This window comes from Hyaena hyaena, unplaced genomic scaffold, assembly GCF_003009895.1.
Source record: "Hyaena hyaena isolate Hyena2069 unplaced genomic scaffold, ASM300989v1 scaffold_234, whole genome shotgun sequence".
NCBI lineage: Eukaryota > Metazoa > Chordata > Mammalia > Carnivora > Hyaenidae > Hyaena > Hyaena hyaena.
In genome coordinates, this window is record NW_024080865.1 from 2,228,339 (window position 1) to 2,248,767 (window position 20,429).

The 20,429-nt window shown below is 38.3% G+C and overlaps 1 protein-coding gene across 3 annotated transcripts in view; it reads right to left on the reverse strand.

The window, feature by feature from the left end:
• DNAJC13 (DnaJ heat shock protein family (Hsp40) member C13) overlaps window positions 1–20,429 on the reverse strand; it is a 127,035-nt gene that overhangs the window by 17,750 nt on the left and 88,856 nt on the right. For all 3 annotated transcript variants that reach the window (XM_039243842.1, XM_039243843.1, XM_039243841.1), the window contains 13 exons: window positions 20,225–20,360; window positions 17,824–18,008; window positions 17,323–17,397; window positions 15,589–15,708; window positions 14,434–14,613; window positions 13,554–13,721; window positions 11,345–11,458; window positions 9,658–9,774; window positions 8,129–8,306; window positions 6,380–6,471; window positions 4,252–4,351; window positions 2,007–2,081; window positions 1,437–1,549 (listed from right to left, as the gene is read on the reverse strand). In XM_039243842.1, coding sequence (XP_039099773.1) covers window positions 1,437–1,549; window positions 2,007–2,081; window positions 4,252–4,351; window positions 6,380–6,471; window positions 8,129–8,306; window positions 9,658–9,774; window positions 11,345–11,458; window positions 13,554–13,721; window positions 14,434–14,613; window positions 15,589–15,708; window positions 17,323–17,397; window positions 17,824–18,008; window positions 20,225–20,360 — 1,653 coding nt within the window. The remainder of the gene's footprint in view (window positions 1–1,436; window positions 1,550–2,006; window positions 2,082–4,251; window positions 4,352–6,379; window positions 6,472–8,128; window positions 8,307–9,657; window positions 9,775–11,344; window positions 11,459–13,553; window positions 13,722–14,433; window positions 14,614–15,588; window positions 15,709–17,322; window positions 17,398–17,823; window positions 18,009–20,224; window positions 20,361–20,429) is intronic.

Below are 20,429 nucleotides of genomic sequence, written 5' to 3' on the forward strand. Positions count from 1 at the left end.
GAGATTACTTAAAAGTAAAATTAAAAAAAAAAAAAAAAAAGAGGGTGCCTGAGTGGCTCAGTCAGCTAAGTGTCCAACTCTTGATTTCAGTTCAGGTCATGATCTCAGGGTTTGGTTTCTGGGTTTGAGCCCACACTGGGCTCTGTGCTGATGGCACGAAGTCTGCTTGGGATTCTCTGCCTCCCTCTCTCTCTGCCCCTCTCTGCCCCCACATGTATGCTCTCTCAAGTAGATAAACATTAAAAAGAAAAAAATCCTCTCTCCCCCTCTGCTCCTCCCCCATGAGCATACTCTTAAAAAAAAAAAAAATCAATATTCATACTTTTATGGACCTTTTCAGAAGACACCCAAATGTAATCTCCCTCATTTCATCAATCCTTGTGATGACAGACTATTAACTTTATACCCAAAGTTTCAGGCCCTGTGACACATTCTCAACATCTAGAGAGGAGACAAAAAAAATACTAAATCCAGATTTTTCTTTCTTAATTTTTAAAAAAATTTTTTAATGTTTTATTTATTTCTGAGAGAGAGAGAGAGAGAGAGAGCATGAGCAAGGGAGGGGCAGAGAGAGAGGGAGACACAGAATCCAAAGCAGGCTCCAGGCTCTGAGCTGTCAGCACAGAGCCTGACGCGGGGCTCGAACCCACAACTGTGAGATCATGACCTGAGCCAAAGTCGGACAACCGACCGAGCCACCCAGGCGCCCGCAAAATCAGACTCTGGAGGTGAGGGTGCAAGAGCCTTTATTTCAAGACACATTTCTCTGAGGTGCTGCCTTGTGGGCTGGCACAGACAATACTTCAATAAGCACTATTTCTTTTGAAATTGAGTTAGTAACATGAGGAGACTGACTACACCTCTGTCTGGATGAATTCTATTTTGAAGTACTGTTTTAACAGGTTCCTGGTCTATAAATTGGACCAGGATTCCAAAGATTATCTGGTCACCTCCAAACTATGGATGAAAGATCTTCCTGCAGAGTGTGGAGGCGGCTACACTCACGTGCCTGTATGGACTTATTCCCTAGGGTGGCGTAGCCTTACTAACATACATGTGGTGGAGTGGGTGAGAACACAGATCATTATCTCCCCTTCACTAGCTACTTCTACACAGGCCAATCCTGAGATAATCTAACCTAATTACTTTGTCATAACTTCAATATACGTCTGTTCTTTCTTCAAGGAAGTTAAACAGTTTATCACCATAATCCAAACACTCTCTTAAGAGTTCTCATTTCCGATAGAGGATTCTCCAACTGTAACTGTTCTCAAAGTAGTAATACAGAGCAACAATTTCAAGTATGCCAAACTCCCAACTTTCATATCAAATCATGTCCTTATCCTCAACGTCATACTTTGGCAAACTTCACGCAATTAGTATCAAAGTAACAGAGATTTAATAAATTTCTTTCTGAAGACCCATTTTGTGCTCACCTTTGGACCTATTAGTTTGTCTGCTGTCATTTTAGCAAAAAGTTCCGCTGTTTGGGCTCGAACCTGTGGATGTGTTGAATTGCAGAACATATCTAGTAAGTAAATCAAAGCTCCTATGAAGGAAAAAAAAGAATTAGCACTTATACTATAAAAAATGACTTAAAAATAATTTTTTCAATGTTTTATTTATTTCTGAGAGAGACAGAGACAGCATGAGCAGGGGAGGGTCAGAGAGAGGGAGACACAGAATCTGAAACAGGCTCCAGGCTCTGAGCTAGCTGTCAGCACAGAGCCTGATGCAGGGCTCGAACCCACACACTATGAGATCATGACCAGAGCCAAAGTTGGATGCTCAACCAACTGAGCCACCCAGGCACCCCAAGAATGACTTTCCTGATTAGTTGAATTCATTTTTAACTTCATTTCAACTTAATGCAGTTTAATTTTTTTTTTTTTTAAGTTGTAAGCCCTTCAAAGCATTCTTCTAGTTTACCAGACTATACAAAACAGTTCAAAATAAGCTTCATCATCACTGAACAGGACTGGATAAGAAAGCACTCTATACAGTACCTTTTGCCATTGCTTCTTTGATTATTTTTGTACTTGAGGTCAAGGCATAAAGAGTTTCCAGAACAAGCTGACGACCTGCAGGGTAAGATAGTTCAAGGAATGCATTATCATCACATAAGCTGACATTTACTGTGCAGCAATTCTGTGCCAGGCACCGACCAAGGTGTTCTCCAGAGGGCATCATACTTAAATCCTCACAATAATCAGTGACTTCAAACAATGTAAAATTATACTGAGTAAAGATTGTTACAGAATTCATATTCTGCAAAGTGTAATTTTATGTTTTTATCTCATTTAATCTTAGAGGTAAACTACCTGCCACCTAGATATTTCAGCCTACTCTGCTGTCATTTATATTTTAGACTTAATTATCTGTCTTCCATGGTTTACTAAGGGACCTTAAATACATAAAATATTTAGCCTCCCTCTGTCCCCTCCAAAACTTGTTTTCCTTTGAAACTATGTTTAAACAGGGGTGCATTTTCAATGATGTACTGTTGCTTCTCTCAGGAATCCCCTTCTGAATGTTTGTTCTCCTGTATGTGAACATAGCCCAGCTCAGTGACCAGCTTTTACTGTTGCCTCAGGGTCAGCCTCTTCCTTTGCAGCCTCCACCCTCTTTGCCAGCTCTTTATACCCCTTTGGTCATCTGTCTGTCATTGCTCTTCGACTCTAGGAGAGTGTAGTCCAAGAGCCTCTAGAGTCAAACAGCAGTAAAAAAAGAAAAACCAAATACAAATAACCTGCAAATGACTTTCAAAAGCTGTCATTTTACACTTCTCCAAAGAGGACATCCAGATGGCCAACAGACACATGAAACGATGCTCAGCATCCTTCCTCATCAGGGAAACACAAATCAAAACCACACTGAGATACTACCTCACACTGGTGGCTAAAATGAACAAATCAGGAGACTCTAGATGCTGGCGAGGATGTGGAGAAACGGGCACCCTCCTACACCATTGGTGGGAATGTAAACTGGTGGAGCCCCTATGGAAAACAGCATGGAGGTTCCTCAAAAAAGTATCAATAGAACTCCCCTATGACCCAGCAATAGCACTGCTAGGCATTTACCCAAGGGATAGAGGAGTGCTGAAGGATGGGGGCACATGTACCCCCATGTTCATAGCAGCACTCTCAACAATAGCCAAATCATGGAAAGAGCCTAAGTGTCCATCAACGGACGAATGGATCAAGAAGATGTGGTTCATTATACAATGGAATACTACATGACAATAAGAAAAAATGAAATCTGGCCATATGCAGCAACATAGATGGAGGAGGAGGGCACTTGTGGGGATGAGCACTGGGTGTTACATGGAAACCAACTTGAGAATAAACTATTTGTAAAAAAAAAAATAAATAAATTCAGAAAAAAAAAAGATGTGGTTTATCTATCAATGGAATACTACATGGCAATGAAAAAGAATGAAAGCTGGCCATGTGCAGCAACACAGATGGAACTTGAGGGTGTTATGCTGAGCAAAGTAAGTCAGGCAGAGAAGGACAGATACCATATGTTTGTACGTACAGGAGGAGTAGGAGGAAGCTAATGGAGGACCATGGGGGAGAAGAAGGGGAAAAATAGTTGGGGAGAGGGAGGGAGGCAAACTGTGAGAGACACTTGAATGCTGAGAAAAACTGAGGGCTGATGGGGGTGGGGGAGAGCAGAAGGGGGGTGATGGGCATGGAGGAGGGCACTTGTTGGGATGAGCACTGGGTGTTATATGGAAACCGACTTGACAATAAACTAAAAAAAAAAAAAAAAGGCTGTCATTTTAGGAAACTATTTCAAATGTGATTTATTAAAGAAAGCAAAAATTATTCAATGGAAATTTGACTCCATCCAAGTCACTGAACATTAAAGAAATACCTAAAGTGTACAAGACACCGCGGCATCCATGAGATGAATGAGACAAACGATGTTTCTTTATAAGCCACGAGTCAATTCTCAATTACTTACATGTATATCATACTCAGAAAACTGAAAAGCCCATGTTATTTTCCTTTACTTTTTGACCTCTCTCACCTCCAACTTTTGAAATGGAAAATACAAAACAGCTTTATTATTAACTTACATACAATATTAGGAAGACACTATATAAAGAATACCACTTAAAAGATTCCAAAGCAAACATGGATATCATGCTTTGTCAGAGATTTTATATTATCTGTGTAACTGCTCCCTCTACAGGTTGACCATGCTGTGGTTTTCAAAATTCCATTCATGTATATACATACATACTTGATGGCAATGAATGTAGAAGGGCCAATAAATTGGACAAAACCATTGATTCAGCAATATTGTTGACACAATCTTGGTTAGATGTTACTATATTCACAACCTGAAAATTAAATCAATAGGATATTAACGGTTTGGGAAATAATTTTGGACCTAAATCAAATTAAGTCAGATCTAAATAAATGTAAATAAATATGAATAAATGTGAGGCTTCAAAAAAGTGAAAAAAATGTTTGGAAAACAAAACAAAATTTTTTTCTGGTTATTTATTTTTTTGAAGTGAGAGAGAACACAAGCAGGAGGCAGAAAGAGAGAGAGAGAGAATCCCAAGCAGGCTCCACAAAACCCAATGTGGGGCTCAAACTCACAAACTGTGAGAGAATGACCTGAGCTGAAATCAAGAGTCGGAGGCTTAATCGACTGAGCCATCCAGGCGCCCCACAAGATATTTAATTTTTAAGAGTTTAATTTTAAAAGAATGGCTTTATTACTTTGATCTTTTCAGAAAGAATTTAAAATGTTCATGCTCACGTATATATTATGTACCTTAGCTTTCTATTAATTTAGAGATAAGAATCAAACATAATAATCTAAGAAGTATTTTAGCACTAATTCGAAATCTTGAGGTTATTAAGAACTTTTTGATCCTATGCTGGTTGCATAACTACGCTCCATAACTATGGCATATACTGTAACGGTTTCCAATCACAGAACTGGGGAGGGGAGTGGTTAGGAAAATAATGATCCTCACTACTGGGACTTTTTTATTTTGCTTTTGGAAAAATTAAAGGTCTTCCAGTGACTAGCACAACAGATCTGGCTTATCTTTCCATTATAAAGAATTAGGCATGTTTTCTTTCATAAAGGACTAATTCTTGGGGTGCCTGGGTGGCTCAGGTGGTTGAGCCTCCGACTTCAGCTCGGGTCATGATCTTGGCAGTTGGAGAGTCTGAGCTCCGTGTTAGACTCTGTGCTGACAGCTCAGAGCCTGGAGCCTACCTCAGATTCTGTCTCCCTCTCTCTCTCTGCCCCTCCTCTGCTGGCACTGTCTCACTGTCTCTCTCTCTCTCTCTCTCAAAAATAATTTTTTTAAAGGAATTTAATAACAAAAAGATCAATGTTGCTTAACTTGAACCATGTGGTCAGCATCTCAAACCAAGAGATCTTAGATTTAATACTGTTCATTAAAAAAGTTACAAGGTGCATGGAGGAATTAAGTAGAGGAACACGTTTGTCAATTAAAAGAACATGCTTGTTACGATTTTTGACCAATTTAACTTGTATTATTTTATTAAAAATCCTTAAACCAAAATGTAATCAAAGAATAATTTACAAACTGCTTTATAAATAATTTATAAACTGCTCATAAACCTGTTACAGCAGTGTTCTTTACAAGTTGTGCTGCAAAATGATCCTAGGAGCTAATTCTGGGTTGCCTAGATAATGTGCACCCTACAGCTAGGCACTTCCTGCTTCTCCCAGAGGAAAAGGCTGCACCCAGCTTCCCTGGGGACCAGTGCTTTGATTCTCCTAAAGAAGGGGCTTCCAAGTTCTCTTGGACCCCGAAGGCCTGTAGGCTCTGGGCAGCTGGCTTTCCTAGACAGCTCCTGTAAAGAGTCTAACATCTCAGTTGCCTGTCTATAACCCTGAAAAGGGTGCTTTTCCATAATCCATAATCCATAAAAAGGGATAGCTACTGAAGGGAATGGGACGGGTCTGTCCTGTGAACACAAACCTATAGTGTATGCCCTGGTCTCTGGAGACACTGGGAGATCAGGAAAACCCTACCCCTTCTTCTTGTCATCTATGTCTTCCAAGCTTACCCAGTGAAGCCCATTCCTTAACTCACACTGCATGACACTATACAATGCTTCCCAGGTTCTGATACATGACAGGCCATGACCACACAGGGAATCACCTTGAGCAACACTGTGCAACATTTGCTGTTCAAAATGAATATATCATTTCAAATTTTAAGAACATATTTACTTGGCTTAACAAGAAAAATGGAAAAAAAACAAACCCAGAACACACAAACTTCCATTCAAACTTAGATGGTGATAAATCAAGGCCTAAATCACATACGGTAGTGAGAGGAAAGGCAACATGGTTTAATATAAAATTATTTTACCTCTAAAGCCAACTGCTGCACTTGACCAGCTCCATGGACTCGGAGAAGGGAAAATATTAACTTAAAGTGCCCAATGCATTCACTTTCAGAGCCTAGGGAATAAGAATAAAATGTTTATCTTTTATTTCTAAGTGATGTTCTAAATGACAGACCTTCAGAAAACCGATATTACTGTCAATTCTAAGTCTCTGATCATCTTTCCTCAACAACTGTAGCATTAAGTGAGTGGACTTCCTCTAAAAAGCTGTAAGTCTTAAGAGGCAAAGAGTAAGACAGAATTTCTTAGGTTTGTTTTGTTTTCATTTCCGTCCACAACCCTAGTCCTCAGGCGAAAAACAATATATCAAATACACAATCTAAATAACAACTTTAAAAATAAGGATGTAAGGTGCTATTATTACTCTTTACCTTTAGATCTCAGAGCTACCCCCTCTGCCTAATTATATTTTGAGAGTGTGTGACACCATTTGCCTTTTAGTTTAGACTGAATTAGAACTCTGCCAGACGAGAACTACATCATGAACACCTGTATGCATATACAAAGGACTCTTTGTGAAAATACATAAAACTGAGTAGTATTTCCGTTTCTTACCCACCTCAAACCCCAATCCCCATATACTTCCTACCGTCTTGTTCTGAACACAATGAAAACATTAAACATTAAAATTTTGTTCACTGTATTTTTCCTTTTACTATATGGTAGTATTAATACATATGATGTAATCTGTAATTTTCTGAGACTTCAGAAAAAATTCACTAAGACTCCTTGTTAAAAGAGTCTGAAAAGATTCCACTAATATGTTGCCTTTAAATTCACTTTCAAACCACTATATCACTGTAATATATACTGAAAAGAGCAAAAAAAAAAAAAAAAAAACCTGAAAGTTAATAATAAAGTTAATAACAAGGATTTGGGGTCTTCAAGTAACTTAAATTGAATTTGTATTGTTTGTGGTTTTATAGTCCACGTCTGTTATAAAAGTTAGACTTAGAAAATGCTTTCCGATTTCCACATATGCATCGCCCTGGAATCAGGCAAGACATTTTTGGAAATGTCCTCACAAGGCCATTTAAGAATGAGAACTCTTACTTTATTTCAATTTTTATATACCAAAAGCTTTAGTCAGTTTCTCTTAATGATGTGTTAGGTAGCAGAAAAGGCAAATTAGATTACCTAATTAATAAATCTAATTTAAGCACTTATAGGTCAACTTATGTCATCAATGTGAAATTTTACACCATCAATGTTTTTCTACCTTTTCAACTTATTAAGACTTTTTCTCTTAGAGATATGAATACTTCAAAACATGATGCCTTTGGGGCGCCTGGGTGGCTTAGTTGGTTAAGCGTTCGACTTTCGCTTGGGTCATGATCTCGCGGTTCGTGGGTTCGAGCCCCGCGTCGGGCTCTGTGCTGACTGACAGCTCATAGCCTGGAGCCTGTTTCGGTCTGTGACTCCCTCTCTCTCTGACCCTCCCCTGCTCACGCTGTCTCTCTCTCTCTCTCCTAGAAATAAATAAAACATTAAAAAATATTTAAAAAAAAAAAAAACATGATGCCCTGATCTCTCTTTCCATCCTACGGTTTATAGGTAAAAATATTACGAGCTCAATTCTTGTTCCGTTATGTACCAAGTCAACACTATAACTAAGTATACTATACTGAGTTTCTCTGATAAAATTGATAATTGGGAATTTTTAGGGCCCTTCTATTTTAAGGATCTTACTAATTGAGGGTATAGTCACACACCTGCATTATGTTTTATGACATTTCTCAGAGCCTCCAAAGCCATTTCCACTCTTGGCAAGCGGTCTCCGTGTTGCTCTGACTCCACTTTTGCAGCATGTGTGATAGCCATGAATGTGTGGAGGTACTGGGCCTGGGAGCCTATATAATCCAAAAGACTTGCAGCAAATGCTTTTGGAACCTAAATTGAGTGGAGAAATATTTATAAATACGTATGCCCTCAGAAATAATTTAAAAAAGACTCCAGAGCAACACTGTCCCCCCCCCTCCCAGAACCTTCAAGCTATGGCATGATTAAATTATACACGCACACAAACATATATGAATTGGGGGTTGTGGGGACAACACCCTATTGCATTAGAAAGTGTTTGGGTGAGCCTGGCTGGCTCAGTTGGTTAAGCATCTGACTCTTGATTTCAGCTCAGGTCATGATCCTACAATTGATGAAACTGAGTCCCAAGACAGGCTCCCAATGATAGCATGGAGCCTGCTTGGAATTCTCTTTCCCTCCCTCTCGGCTCCTCTCCCACTTGCACACATGTACACTACCTTTCTCAAAATAAACAGACTTTAAAAAAAAAAGTGTTCCTTAACTTTTTTTTGTCCCAAAACATCAGAGATCTAATATGCTTCCATTAGGACGTTAGTATAAAAATTCTGGATTAGAGTACCTCTTCCCTTTACAATCAAAGTAATTGATAGTACAGTGTGTAACTTTTACAGTTTGGTTCTATTTTTATATTTTTAAAAATATATACTTAGAATATCAGTTCAAGGGACAGTTTTCAAAGAGACTTCACCAATCAATGAACTCATTCTGCTTAAGAGCTATTTATATACAAATTATTGTGAAAAATAATATACACTATGGTTTAGTAAATTTTTTTCCACGTGCAAACTTCAAAACCGTCTCCCTTCTTCCCTCCTTACACAGCAACCAACCGCAAAATCCTCCTTGTGACTTCCAAAAAAAAAAAAGAAAAAAACCAAAACCAAGAAATTCCTACATGATTCTCAAACACTAAGCAGATTTAAAAAAAGCTCCTCATTTGTTTCTCATAGTGATTAGGGATCATCACAAGAAATGACATGGTTGGACCTAATTTTCTAAAAAAATCTCTTTGCTTTCCATGGGTATTTTCTTACTGTCCTCTAATAACTGGCCAGAGAAGTACTTCTATGTGGTGGATGATGGAGTGAATGTGTAAACAATCTTGCACTTTCAGGAGAGACTAGTAAGTTGAAGGCATATGCACATGACACAGTTGGGAAGCATTATGCATAAAATATATACAAAAAAAAGCTGGGCGAGGAATAACTTCTTATTCGCAAATCCACAAAATCACATTCTTCAACATGCAACATAAAGAGACTTATAAGTCACCAATGGTAAACCTCTCACATATCCAGGTTAGTATGAAGTATCTGGCAATGAACAGTTACTATTTCAACTTATTCAGTGTGAATAAACTAGCAGCTTTCAATAACAAATGACTAAAGGTAACACACAAAACTAAAAGCATGGAGCTTACCTCTAGTTGGAAAGTAGGAACTTCGTTGTACACCCTAACAAAAATCTCCCCTACAATAAGTTCTTTGGCATGATCGCTATAGACAAATTCTGATCCGTAAGTTTTGTCACAATCACCCTTTTTAAAAAAGAAAACAAACTGTTAGTTGTAAATCAAAATCATTAGTGTCTGGTTTACAAATCTAATCATATTCAATTTAATAACAGATAAATAGCTTGAAAGATCTATTGCTTTTCTAGAGGAAAAACATGGTAGGAAACCAATCATAGCACAATTTACTATTATTATTTATAACTAATAATATGAACTCTGGAACAGGTATGGAGTTATGTTATTTTTTAGTCCAAAGATTAATACTATAATCCATTTTAAGATTTCAAAAGATCACAAAGGTCAGCCAATGAAGTGTCTTAGAGGTAGTGTTTATAAAGCAAGTATGGGGGCGCCTGGGTGGCTTAGTCGGTTAAGCGTCCGACTTTCACTTAGGTCATGATCTCGCGGTTCGTGGGTTCGGGCCCCGCGTCAGGCTCTGTGCTGACTGCCAGCTCAGAGCCTGGAGCCTGTTTCAGTCTGTGACTCCCTCTCTCTCTGACCCTCCCCTGCTCACGCTGTCTCTCTCTCTCTCTCTCTCTCTCTCTCTCCCTCCTAGAAATAAATTTAAAAAAAAACATTAAAAATAAATAAATAAATAAAGCAAGTATGATACTTGGTTCTTCTCATTCCACTCAGCAGACATTTGGCCTAGTCAGCTATAGGGTGATGGATCTAAGAAATGAACACATTTGGACTGGTTTTTATAAAGTAGCACACTAAGTGAAAGTACTAGAAAAGAAAGGGTCTGAATACAAAAAGGCAGGGCACTATTACAGAGGTTGCCAAACAGAAGAGTTTCCATTTAAGGAAAAGATAAAAAGACAGAAAAGAGGAATGGGAAGAAACGGTCCCAATGAATATTCAGGGTGAAATTACACAGAATTTAAGTTGGTCTGAAATCATATGTAAAAGTATACAATAAATTGTAAAGTGTTAAAGAGAAGATACTATTATGTCCCTTCTGGTAAATGAAGAGACATAAAAATGAGAGACCTATTCTTCCCAGCTCTGCAATTTTCAAAACTTTTATCAATGCAGAGTTCTATCATGAAATGAGTTAAAAATTTTTGACTAATTCAGGACATATCAGTAGTGTTTACTGCTTAATAACTTCTAAACACACAGACATAACTTTCTGCTAATCTATCAAGTCTCAACCATCTAGTATATGGATTTTGCAGGCCTTATCCTTATTGGTCACAGTACAGTCTTTTGGTTTTCTTCATGGCTTAACACATTCTCCAACAGAAGGTGGCAAGACAAGAGAAGTTACTCAATTCTGATACCAGAAAGCTACTCTGATGTACTTGAAAAAGAGGCTGAAGAGAACAACTGCAAGAGTGCTTTTAAGTAGAAAAATCAGTTATAATGGGAAACAGCTACATGTAAACTAAATGGTAACAACAACAAATACAAATGTATCATTAAATACAAGAACCTGTTCTTACATGGACCACATATTAGGTCGAAAAAACCTATAGGCTTGATTAACACCAAATGGAGTAACAATGCATTTCTGTTTTGTCAGTACTAAGTTGTTTCCAGAGAGTATTTTATAAAAGTTACCCAAGAAATTTATGAAATAATAACGTACTTTTTTAATCATGTTTTCTTGTTGGGATTCAAGAAATTCAAGTAGTTCTGCTCTTGTAGAATTGTTCCATATCAAATAGGGGCTCTCTGTGTTGCTGTTAAGCATCTTCAGAATCTAGGGCACAGAATATTACTGTTTTGTAACATTTAGAAAAAAATAATACAACTTATCATTTACTGAAATTGCTGATCACATGCCAAGCACTGTTAACAAGGGCCTTAGGTATAATGGACCTCAATAATTCTAACAAGTTTGTTGATATCATCCATTTTGCAGGTGAGAAAAATCAAAGCTGAGAGCAATCCAGCAATTTGTCCCAGATCAAACAGCCCTTAAGTGGGGAAACCAGGGTTCAAACTAGAGTTGGTCTGACTTCACATCTTAACATTTACTCTGCTATGGTGAAAATTACATGAGATCGTTTGTGTTCAAACATTTAATAAACACTCAGTAAATATGAGGTTAAAAACAATCATACCATACTGCATTTACATAAACATATTAAAAGACAAAATCTGAGTCTTTCTAAAGCACACTGCTGCAAAGGGAAATGAAACTGATGAGCAGAGACTCACTTTAGATTTCCGTGGCCAAACCCTGACTCCAGGCTACATGAAGCCGTTCTGAAGACACAGCTTCTGACTGCTTAGCCATACAGTGTGCTTTCCTGCTGTTTATTTAGCTCTCCTCCATTAGCAGTGTATAGACAGACATGGGACTCTCCAATACAAACTCCTTAATTCTACACTTACAGAGCTCTCTATGCTAGGAGGAATGCAGCACGTTACGACCTTCATCTTATACAAAGCTATCGAACCCGTTTTTAAAATGTTAACTACTAATTAAGTAAAATGACTGAAAAGATACATTCTTAGGAAAATGGTAAAACTTTGGGAACTGGCAGTTTAAAATAATCATTTTGAAAAATCCACATGGAGTTTAGGCCAAGATTTTGAAATCTACTTCTTCCCTCCCCGCTGTTGTTTATCAACAACCCATCAGCATTTCTGGACAGAATGTTTTCAGTCAGCAAAATGCATCATGCGCACTTTGCACAGAAAAAGTACAAAGATCAGTAGTGGCATCTAGAGCTCTTCCCTCTTACTGAAAAGCAAGGGCCTACACTAAAAAAAAGAATCAGATTGAATTAAAAAACAAATGTCTGGGGCGCCTGAGTGGCTTAGTCGGTTAAGCGTCCGACTTCCGACTTTTGCTTAGGTCATGATCTCGCAGTTCGTGGGTTCGAGCCCCGCATCGGGCTCTGTGCTGACTGCCAGCTCAGAGCCTGGAGCCTATTTCAGAGTCTGTGTCTCCCTCTCTCTCTGACCCTCCCCTGCTCATGCTGTCTCTCTCTCTCTCTCCTAGAAATAAATAAAAATATTTAAAACAAAACAAAACAAAACAAAAAAGCCCGCAAATGTCTAAGAAATTCTAAGGATACTTTACATGTGGAACACTGAGGACTTTTTCCCTTATAAAAGTACAGGATAATCATCAGAGAAAACAAAAAAATAGCCTATAATTCAGCCTTTCAGGGATAAGTACAGTTACCATTCATCCATTTACTTCTTTAATACCAAAAATGGGATTTTTAGCCTTTTCACTTAAAATACTTTAAACATCTTTTAGTGTCTTTAAATACACCTTTAAGACTTAAGGCTTCACAGTATTCTACTCAGTGGGTTTTTATGCTGCTTTAATTCTTTAATGCTACATTCTTAGATTGTTTCTCAATGATCCTCACAGAAGATGCAAAAAGGTTGGGAGAGCTGTCAAAGTCATGCCTGCCTTTTGTCATGAATCCATGTATGTGTATCTATTAGCTTTTAGGATTTCAACTTAGAGTGTAAATAAGTCAGAGTTTCTAAAACCAGAATCTGGGTCTCCTAACTCCCAGTTCTGTGCCCACGGTGAAACACCACTCCAAGTTCACACTCTTGTCCTGTCTCTTCATGTCTTAAGGTTGGAAAGAATTATGGTGGAATCCGGGGCTGAGAAACCTTAAGTTAATTTACCCTTCCAGAAAGGGTGGACTGTAAAGCTGTCACCAACAGCATCAATCCACAATAAACTGATTTCTTGGTTGAGAGAACAAAGGTGAACATTTTCAATTTTTAGGTCTCCTAGACCAATAAGCATTGTCGTGTTCCTTTACTATTTAAAGGATCTTGCAATTCATCAAAACCCAGACTATCTCTGAAACACGTACCTCAGTAGCACTAACCACAGCAAGTTTTCTAGCAACATAGGGTGTCAGCATGCCTGCTAAACTTTTTCTTATGGTTGGATTTTCTGGAGTCGCTTGTTCTTCAGGCAAGTATCCTCCAAGGCGACTCAGAGCATGGACACTCAGTTTAGCAAGGCTGTTGGCTACTTCCTGTTACAAAAAAATATTAATACACTGAAGTAGGTCTGTCATCTTACATAGGTAATATGGTGCCTTTATGAAATCAAAACTGTATGGACTGTATTTAAGGAGCAGAAAGGAAGTCCCCAATACTGATATCAGAAGAGTTCATGCATTAGAACTTATTCTTCCATCGACACAAAAGAACATTAGAATCTACACACACAATTATAGCCAATACAGTATCTTATCGAGAACAGGAAGAAGTACATTTAGGGGTATGGTGGGGAATACAGTACAGGCAGGCAGACTTGACTGCTAGAGGAACACACTAACAATGTGAGTAATGCAGCTGAGTGACTAAAAAAAGAGAAAAAATAGTCAAGGAAATCAAGTTAAGTATTCAAGTGTCTGGGGGAGGCAGCCCCACAGTGCCCAACAGTGCCGTTGTTATTTTCCTATCTTACACAACCATAACTTTGCAATCATGAAAATGACTCTAGGTGATAGAAAAGATTAAGTTATGTCCAGTATATGCTACTACAAATTCCCTCCCCTTGAATCCTCATAGCATAAATGGTTAAGATAAAATAAGTTCTGGGGCTTAAGGAGCCATAAATTTAGTTTCCTAGAAAAACAGGTCATGTCTGGGGCTCTGGATAGGTGGACCTTTGCTTTGCATTGTTCAGCATTAACCTATGGTTTGGGTTCAAACTCAAGATTAAAGCAGTGTGAAGGTTACCTGCTGGTTTGTTTCTTCACTTTTCTGAATGCCACTCTCTTCTAGCGTGTAGTCATAATTAAACAGATAACCAAGCAGATGCCACAAAATTCCAGCCTGAAATAGGTGTGTCTGTAGCCAGAAATCAACAGCAAAGGAACTGACACATTCTACTCCAAGAGCAGCCACCCGTGGAATACTCTGAGAGATTGAGAATGAAATGAATTACAGGGTTAAAAAAAAAAAAAAGCTCCCAAGGAAACTGGTTACGAATGTATGTCAAGCTAGCTATCTTACTGCACAAAATGTTCACCTCCTATTTTCAATTCTAATTTAAACCTGTATCCAATATCCTTTAAAGCCTAAAATTAAAAGTGACCCTGTGATAAGAGACTGAATTGTTTTTGAGGCTAATGTTCAAAGATTTGGGAATACAGTTTTCTTCATTTTTTTCTACTCTAAGTTTTAAAATAGTGATAAGTCATTAAATATTCACATGTTAGGGTCTTAACTGTATCAGCAATATCTTTAGTGCAGGGGTATGGATTTACTTCTTCATATCAAAGTTTGTATTCTTTTTTTTTTTTTTTTTCAAAGTTTGTATTCTTATTAACTACTTCTGAGGACATCATATAAATACAGTTGAGAGATTTTCATCAGATTCCTTAACTCTAGATACCTTTGCCCAGGACTGACACCCCTCTCCTATTCTATTCCAGCACAACTCACTCCATCCACTTATCTAAGAAAGCTCTCTCTTCTTCCCAGGCACCTACTTCATCTACCCACAGCTAATAACCCTCAGCAGTTCTGGATTTGGAGGAAATGTTAAGTTCCCAGCAATACAAAGTCCTTCCCACTAGGCAGTGACTTGACTGTTACAGGTTTCACATGGTTCTTTTCTTGCATTAGAGTTATTTACTCTAGTCTCATTTCTCCTTTGCCTCTCTTTCAATGTTAGAGGAGACCCACTTGTCACTTAGTCTTATTTCTTATGGGCCACCACAGGAACAAAAGCCTCCATTTACAGCAAGTGTTTTGTGAAATATGAGTTCAGAGATTCAAATAATGCACATAAGAACAATTTTGGGAAGCTCATTTATAAACTGGGACTGGCTACATGACAAGAACACCCATTGCCTACTGCATCTAGAAAGCATTACAGATGTGCTCTACCTTGCCAAAATATAGCACCCGACAGAGATCCTTGATGATGCCAGGCATTTCTGTGATCTTCTCTCGGCATTCTTCAAACTGAGCAGCTACACTGTAACATTTGCTTATGTGTCCACATACCTGCATACAACACAACCGAGCAAAAAAGAGTATCACATGCGCGTTCCTTATTTAAGATACCAGATACCAAGTCAGCATAGATTCATGAATAATACTTAATAGTATCTATGATGCTCCAAAATTAAAATGAACGTGTCTATTGAATCACTAGTAATTCTGGCTAAGATTTTCTCTAGATTCAGGGTTGGCAAACCATGGCCCACTGCAGTGCGTGCTACAAATTGACCCTGGTTCATTTTTATGGCCAGGGAGCTAAGAATGGTTTTTACTTTGTCACTCAAAAAACAAAATAAAAGCAGTGTCTCAAAACAAAAACAAAAAAGGGGTAGGAACAGAGAAAGGGGAGAGAGAATCCCAAGCAGGCTCTGCACTGTCAGCGCACAGCCCAATATGGGGCTTGAACTCAAGAACCAGGAAATCATCATCAGAGCCAAAACCAAGAGCTGAATGCTTAACTGACTGAGCCACCCAGGTGCTCCAGTTTTTACATTTTTAAAGGTCGTAAACAAACAAACACCACCCCCCACACACATACATATAAAAATATGCAACAGAGACTGTAAACAGCCTAAAAGATGTATTTGCTCTCTGGTCCTTTATAAAAAATGTCTGCCAAGCTCTGGATTAAGGTATTTTTGTCCAACTTATTAACACTGAAGAATTAACAATTCTACTTATGCACCACACTTCAAAATAAAGTATGAAACTAAAAAGCTTGTATTCATTTAAGTGTTTATATTTATTTTTGAGAGAGAGAGAAATAGACTGTGAGCAGGGGAGGGGCAGAAAGAGGGAGAGGAACTTCAGTGTCTCTAAAGTAGGCTCCAGGCTCAGAGCTGTCAGCAGAGAGCCTGACACGGGGCTCAAACCCACAAACCACAAGATCATGACCTGAGCCAAAGTCCGACGCTTAATCAACTGAGCAACCACCCAGGCACCCCATACTTTTGTTTTATATTCTAAAATTTGCTAGCATAAAAAGGATCATTAAAAAATGCATGCTACAATGATCTTAATGAATTCCTGATAGATTCTTATATCAACGAGTTCAATTATAACCTTAACAGAAAAAAAAGCAAATTAAAATACTATAGGGATGGAATGTTATATCTAAGATAAGTGTTAGCTGAACCTGTGGTAATCATTTCACAGTATACATAAATGAAAGCACCATGCTCTATGCCTTAAATTAATACAATGATGTATCCCAACTGCTTCTCAATACACCTGGAAAAACATGACTAGGGATGGGAGAGGGAGGTAGAGAAGGAAATTAGGGAAGTGGGCAGATGATAAATGAAAAAAATGGCAAAATGACAAATGCTTATATTCCTTAGGGAAAAAAAATTAAGCCACTAGATCACAAGTGACTTAGTGTAGTACTTCTTTAAGGATGATACAGAAACCAGCAGCACCATCACCAGGGAATTTGTTAGAAAAGCATGTTCAGTCCTCCACCTCACAACCACTGAAATCGGAAGCTATTGGTAGCAGCCCAAGTGGAGGTCAGCCACCCATGTTTTCATGAGCCCTCCAAGGGATTCTCATAGAAATTTAAGTCTGAACTACTACTGGCCAATGTAACTTTCTTGGAACCACACATTTTAGCCTCACCTGTACTGACATGTCACTTGGTTTACTTGAACGATTCAAGACAGCCACACAGCGACTAAATGCCTCCTGTAACACCTGCAGAGAAAGAAGTCGGTCACTAAATCTCCATGTTGACTTAAAGTCTGGAAAGCCTTTTCTGGTAGAATAAAATATTAACAACCTTTTAATGATACTTGGAAAATAAATGTTTGCTCAATTAACATTTGTTAAACAAGAAAAAAATCCATAGTTGTTTTTTTTAAACATTCCCAACAAGCTATTTTGTGAGCTTGTTTGTCAATTTTGAATCCAATACTCTCCAACTCACATTATGAAATAAAGCTTCATTTTTACCTTTAATTTTGACACTAGAATATGGAGAACATGTTATGTGCTGGAATAAATTAAGGTAAGAAATTCTGTCAGTCGTACTTGTAATTGGTGATTTCTTTATTGCCAAAAGTCATATAATGTGCCTGAACAGCTTGAAGAGAAAGCCGCACACAGGTCATCCCCTATTACCTCAATTCCATTTTCCCTTCTGAGCTCTTCAGCATTGAGGGCCGAGCAGTTGACAGTATGGAAAGCCAGCTCTGTAGCAGCAGGCAACAGCGGTGATTCTTTTGAGAACAGGAGGTCATCTGAAGTTTCCATTGTTATTGTCCTAATTAGCATGGGGTATCCTGCATATTTATAAGGCTGTAAATCTGAAATAATCAAAGGTTAGTGTTGGGAAAACCATAAGCAAAACAAAAATTGACTGTCATGGTTTTGAGTTAATTCTGACACTACGTTCAATTAGGTTCCCTTAAAAAACTGAATAGATATTTAACATCTTAAATGTTTCCTAATTCTAGTTCATAAAAAGAAATTAAACCTAGTATAAATTCCTTGAATCTTCCCTTTTCTAGCATACTTGTTTGGTTGATTTCTCTAAAATGTTTCCACCTCAGAGAAGAATATTTTTGGTAGATTAAACTAGTAAACTTAAGTATGTAGTGGGTTTTTCTTTTTTAATTTTTTTAAATGTTTTATTTATTTCTGAGAGAGTGAGAGAGGAAGAGACAGCATGTGCAGTGGAGGGTCAGAGAGAGAGAGAGAGGGAGGCACAGAATCTGAAACAGGTTCCAAGCTCTGAGCTAGCTGTCAGCACAGAGCCCGACGCGGGACTCGAACCCACAAACTGTGAGATCATGACCTGAGCCGAGGTCGGACGCTTAACCGACTGAGCCACCCAGGTGGTTTTGATCCTCTGCAAAATATCTACTTTCTGTGTTGTCCATGGAATCTTTGTAACTTTTCATGTGACTGCAGACAACATAGACAGATCAGGACCCCACATAACTTTTTTAGAAATCCCCTTTGGGAAAAGTGGCAGATGCAGCCTGAAAAAACATCATGACCTTAAAACAAACCAATGGTAAGGCACAACTGCAACTCTAATATAGTTATTAGTGATTAAAATGTAACCAATGGTTTGAAAAAGACTTCTTTAAGCTCATTTTGATTAGTGGTAAATGCCATATAATTAAAAACTTTACGAATGTGTTCTGTTCAATTCATATGCAAAAGTGAATCAATCACTGCTCTCAGACTGCTAGATCCCCATGCTGTGCCCTCCAATACTAAAACTGAAATCCCACTTGTCTTCAATTACCCAACAGTCCTGCTTCTCTCAAATCTCCTCTGTCCTCTTTTCCTTCTCTCCTAACATCATCTTATAGAGCAAATGGATCTCCTACTCCTCGCTTCAGGTCAAGTTCAGTTCCCAAGCCAGTGGACACCTACATTCTTGAACCTAACTTCCCATCCCCAACAAAGCCTTTAATTTTTTTTTTAATGTTTTTTATTTATTTCTGAGAAAGAGAGAGAGAGAGCATGAGTAGGGGAAGGTCAGAGAGAGAGGGAGACACGTGTGAATCTGAAGCAGGCTCCAGGCTCTGAGCTAGCTGTCAGCACCGTGAGATCATGACCTGAGCCAAAGTCGGACGCTTAACTGACTGAGCCACCTGGGTGCCCCAAACAACAAAGCCTTTCAAGTTTTCACTTTCCTGGCTTTGTGGTTATTATTACACCTAATGGCCCTGCAAACATGCTGGAAATTCCCAATAACCTTGTACTGTGAAATCATACCTATTTCTTCTACAACAGTGGCGTGCAAACTGTTCCACAGGATCAGAGGGTTTTGAGAGCTACCATAGGATATGAGAAGTATGAGAGAAGTATATGATCACGTGAAAAAGTTTCTATTGATTTTAAAGACCAAACCATTCTTTTTTTTTTTTTTTTTAATGTTTTATTTATTTCCAGGAGAGAGACAGAGAGAGAGAGAGAGAGAGAGAGAGACAGCGTGAGCAGGGGAGGGTCAGAGAGAGAGGGAGTCACAGACTCTGAGACAGGCTCCAGGCTCTGAGCTGGCAGTCAGCAAAGAGCCCGACGCGGGGCTCAAACCCACGAACAGTGAGATCATGACCTAAGCGAAAGTCGGACGCTTAACCGACTAAGCCACCCAAGTGCCCCAAGACCAGACCATTCTTTAGAAGCTTTTCAAGTTTTAACAGGCACAATCCTCTAAATGTAATTTAAGAACATTAAATGATCCTTAAATTGTAGATCCCTCATAGATCTCACTTAATATGTTTGCTACTAAATGGCTAAATGGACAAAAAACTAATGGCCTTCAGGAATGAGTAACAAAAACTTGTTGGAAATGCAAAAATACTAAAAAACATAGGTAAGAAGTAGAAAAGTGTAAAACAAACATTTTGGGCCTTCCAATAGAAAACTACTTTTATTCTAAAATTCAATTCTAAGAATCTTTTGCAATAATAACTCTCAATCTATTAGAATATGCTGTAGATACAAGTAACATGATAGAAATCAGCTGGAAGGTAAATTAGAATTTGAGAATAATATGCCTTACCTTCTTTATGACGGTTGAAGAGGATGCTCTGTGTTTTCAGAATTAAAATTATATTCTCTGGATCTGGCCCATCCACTATTTTTGCTGATTTGGTACATAAAAATTCATATGCTTTATTTACTTTTTCAAACATATCCTGTATATGACCAAACATAATTAGCTTTCAGTGTGGAACATCTCAAACTACAACAAGCGGTTTATGTTT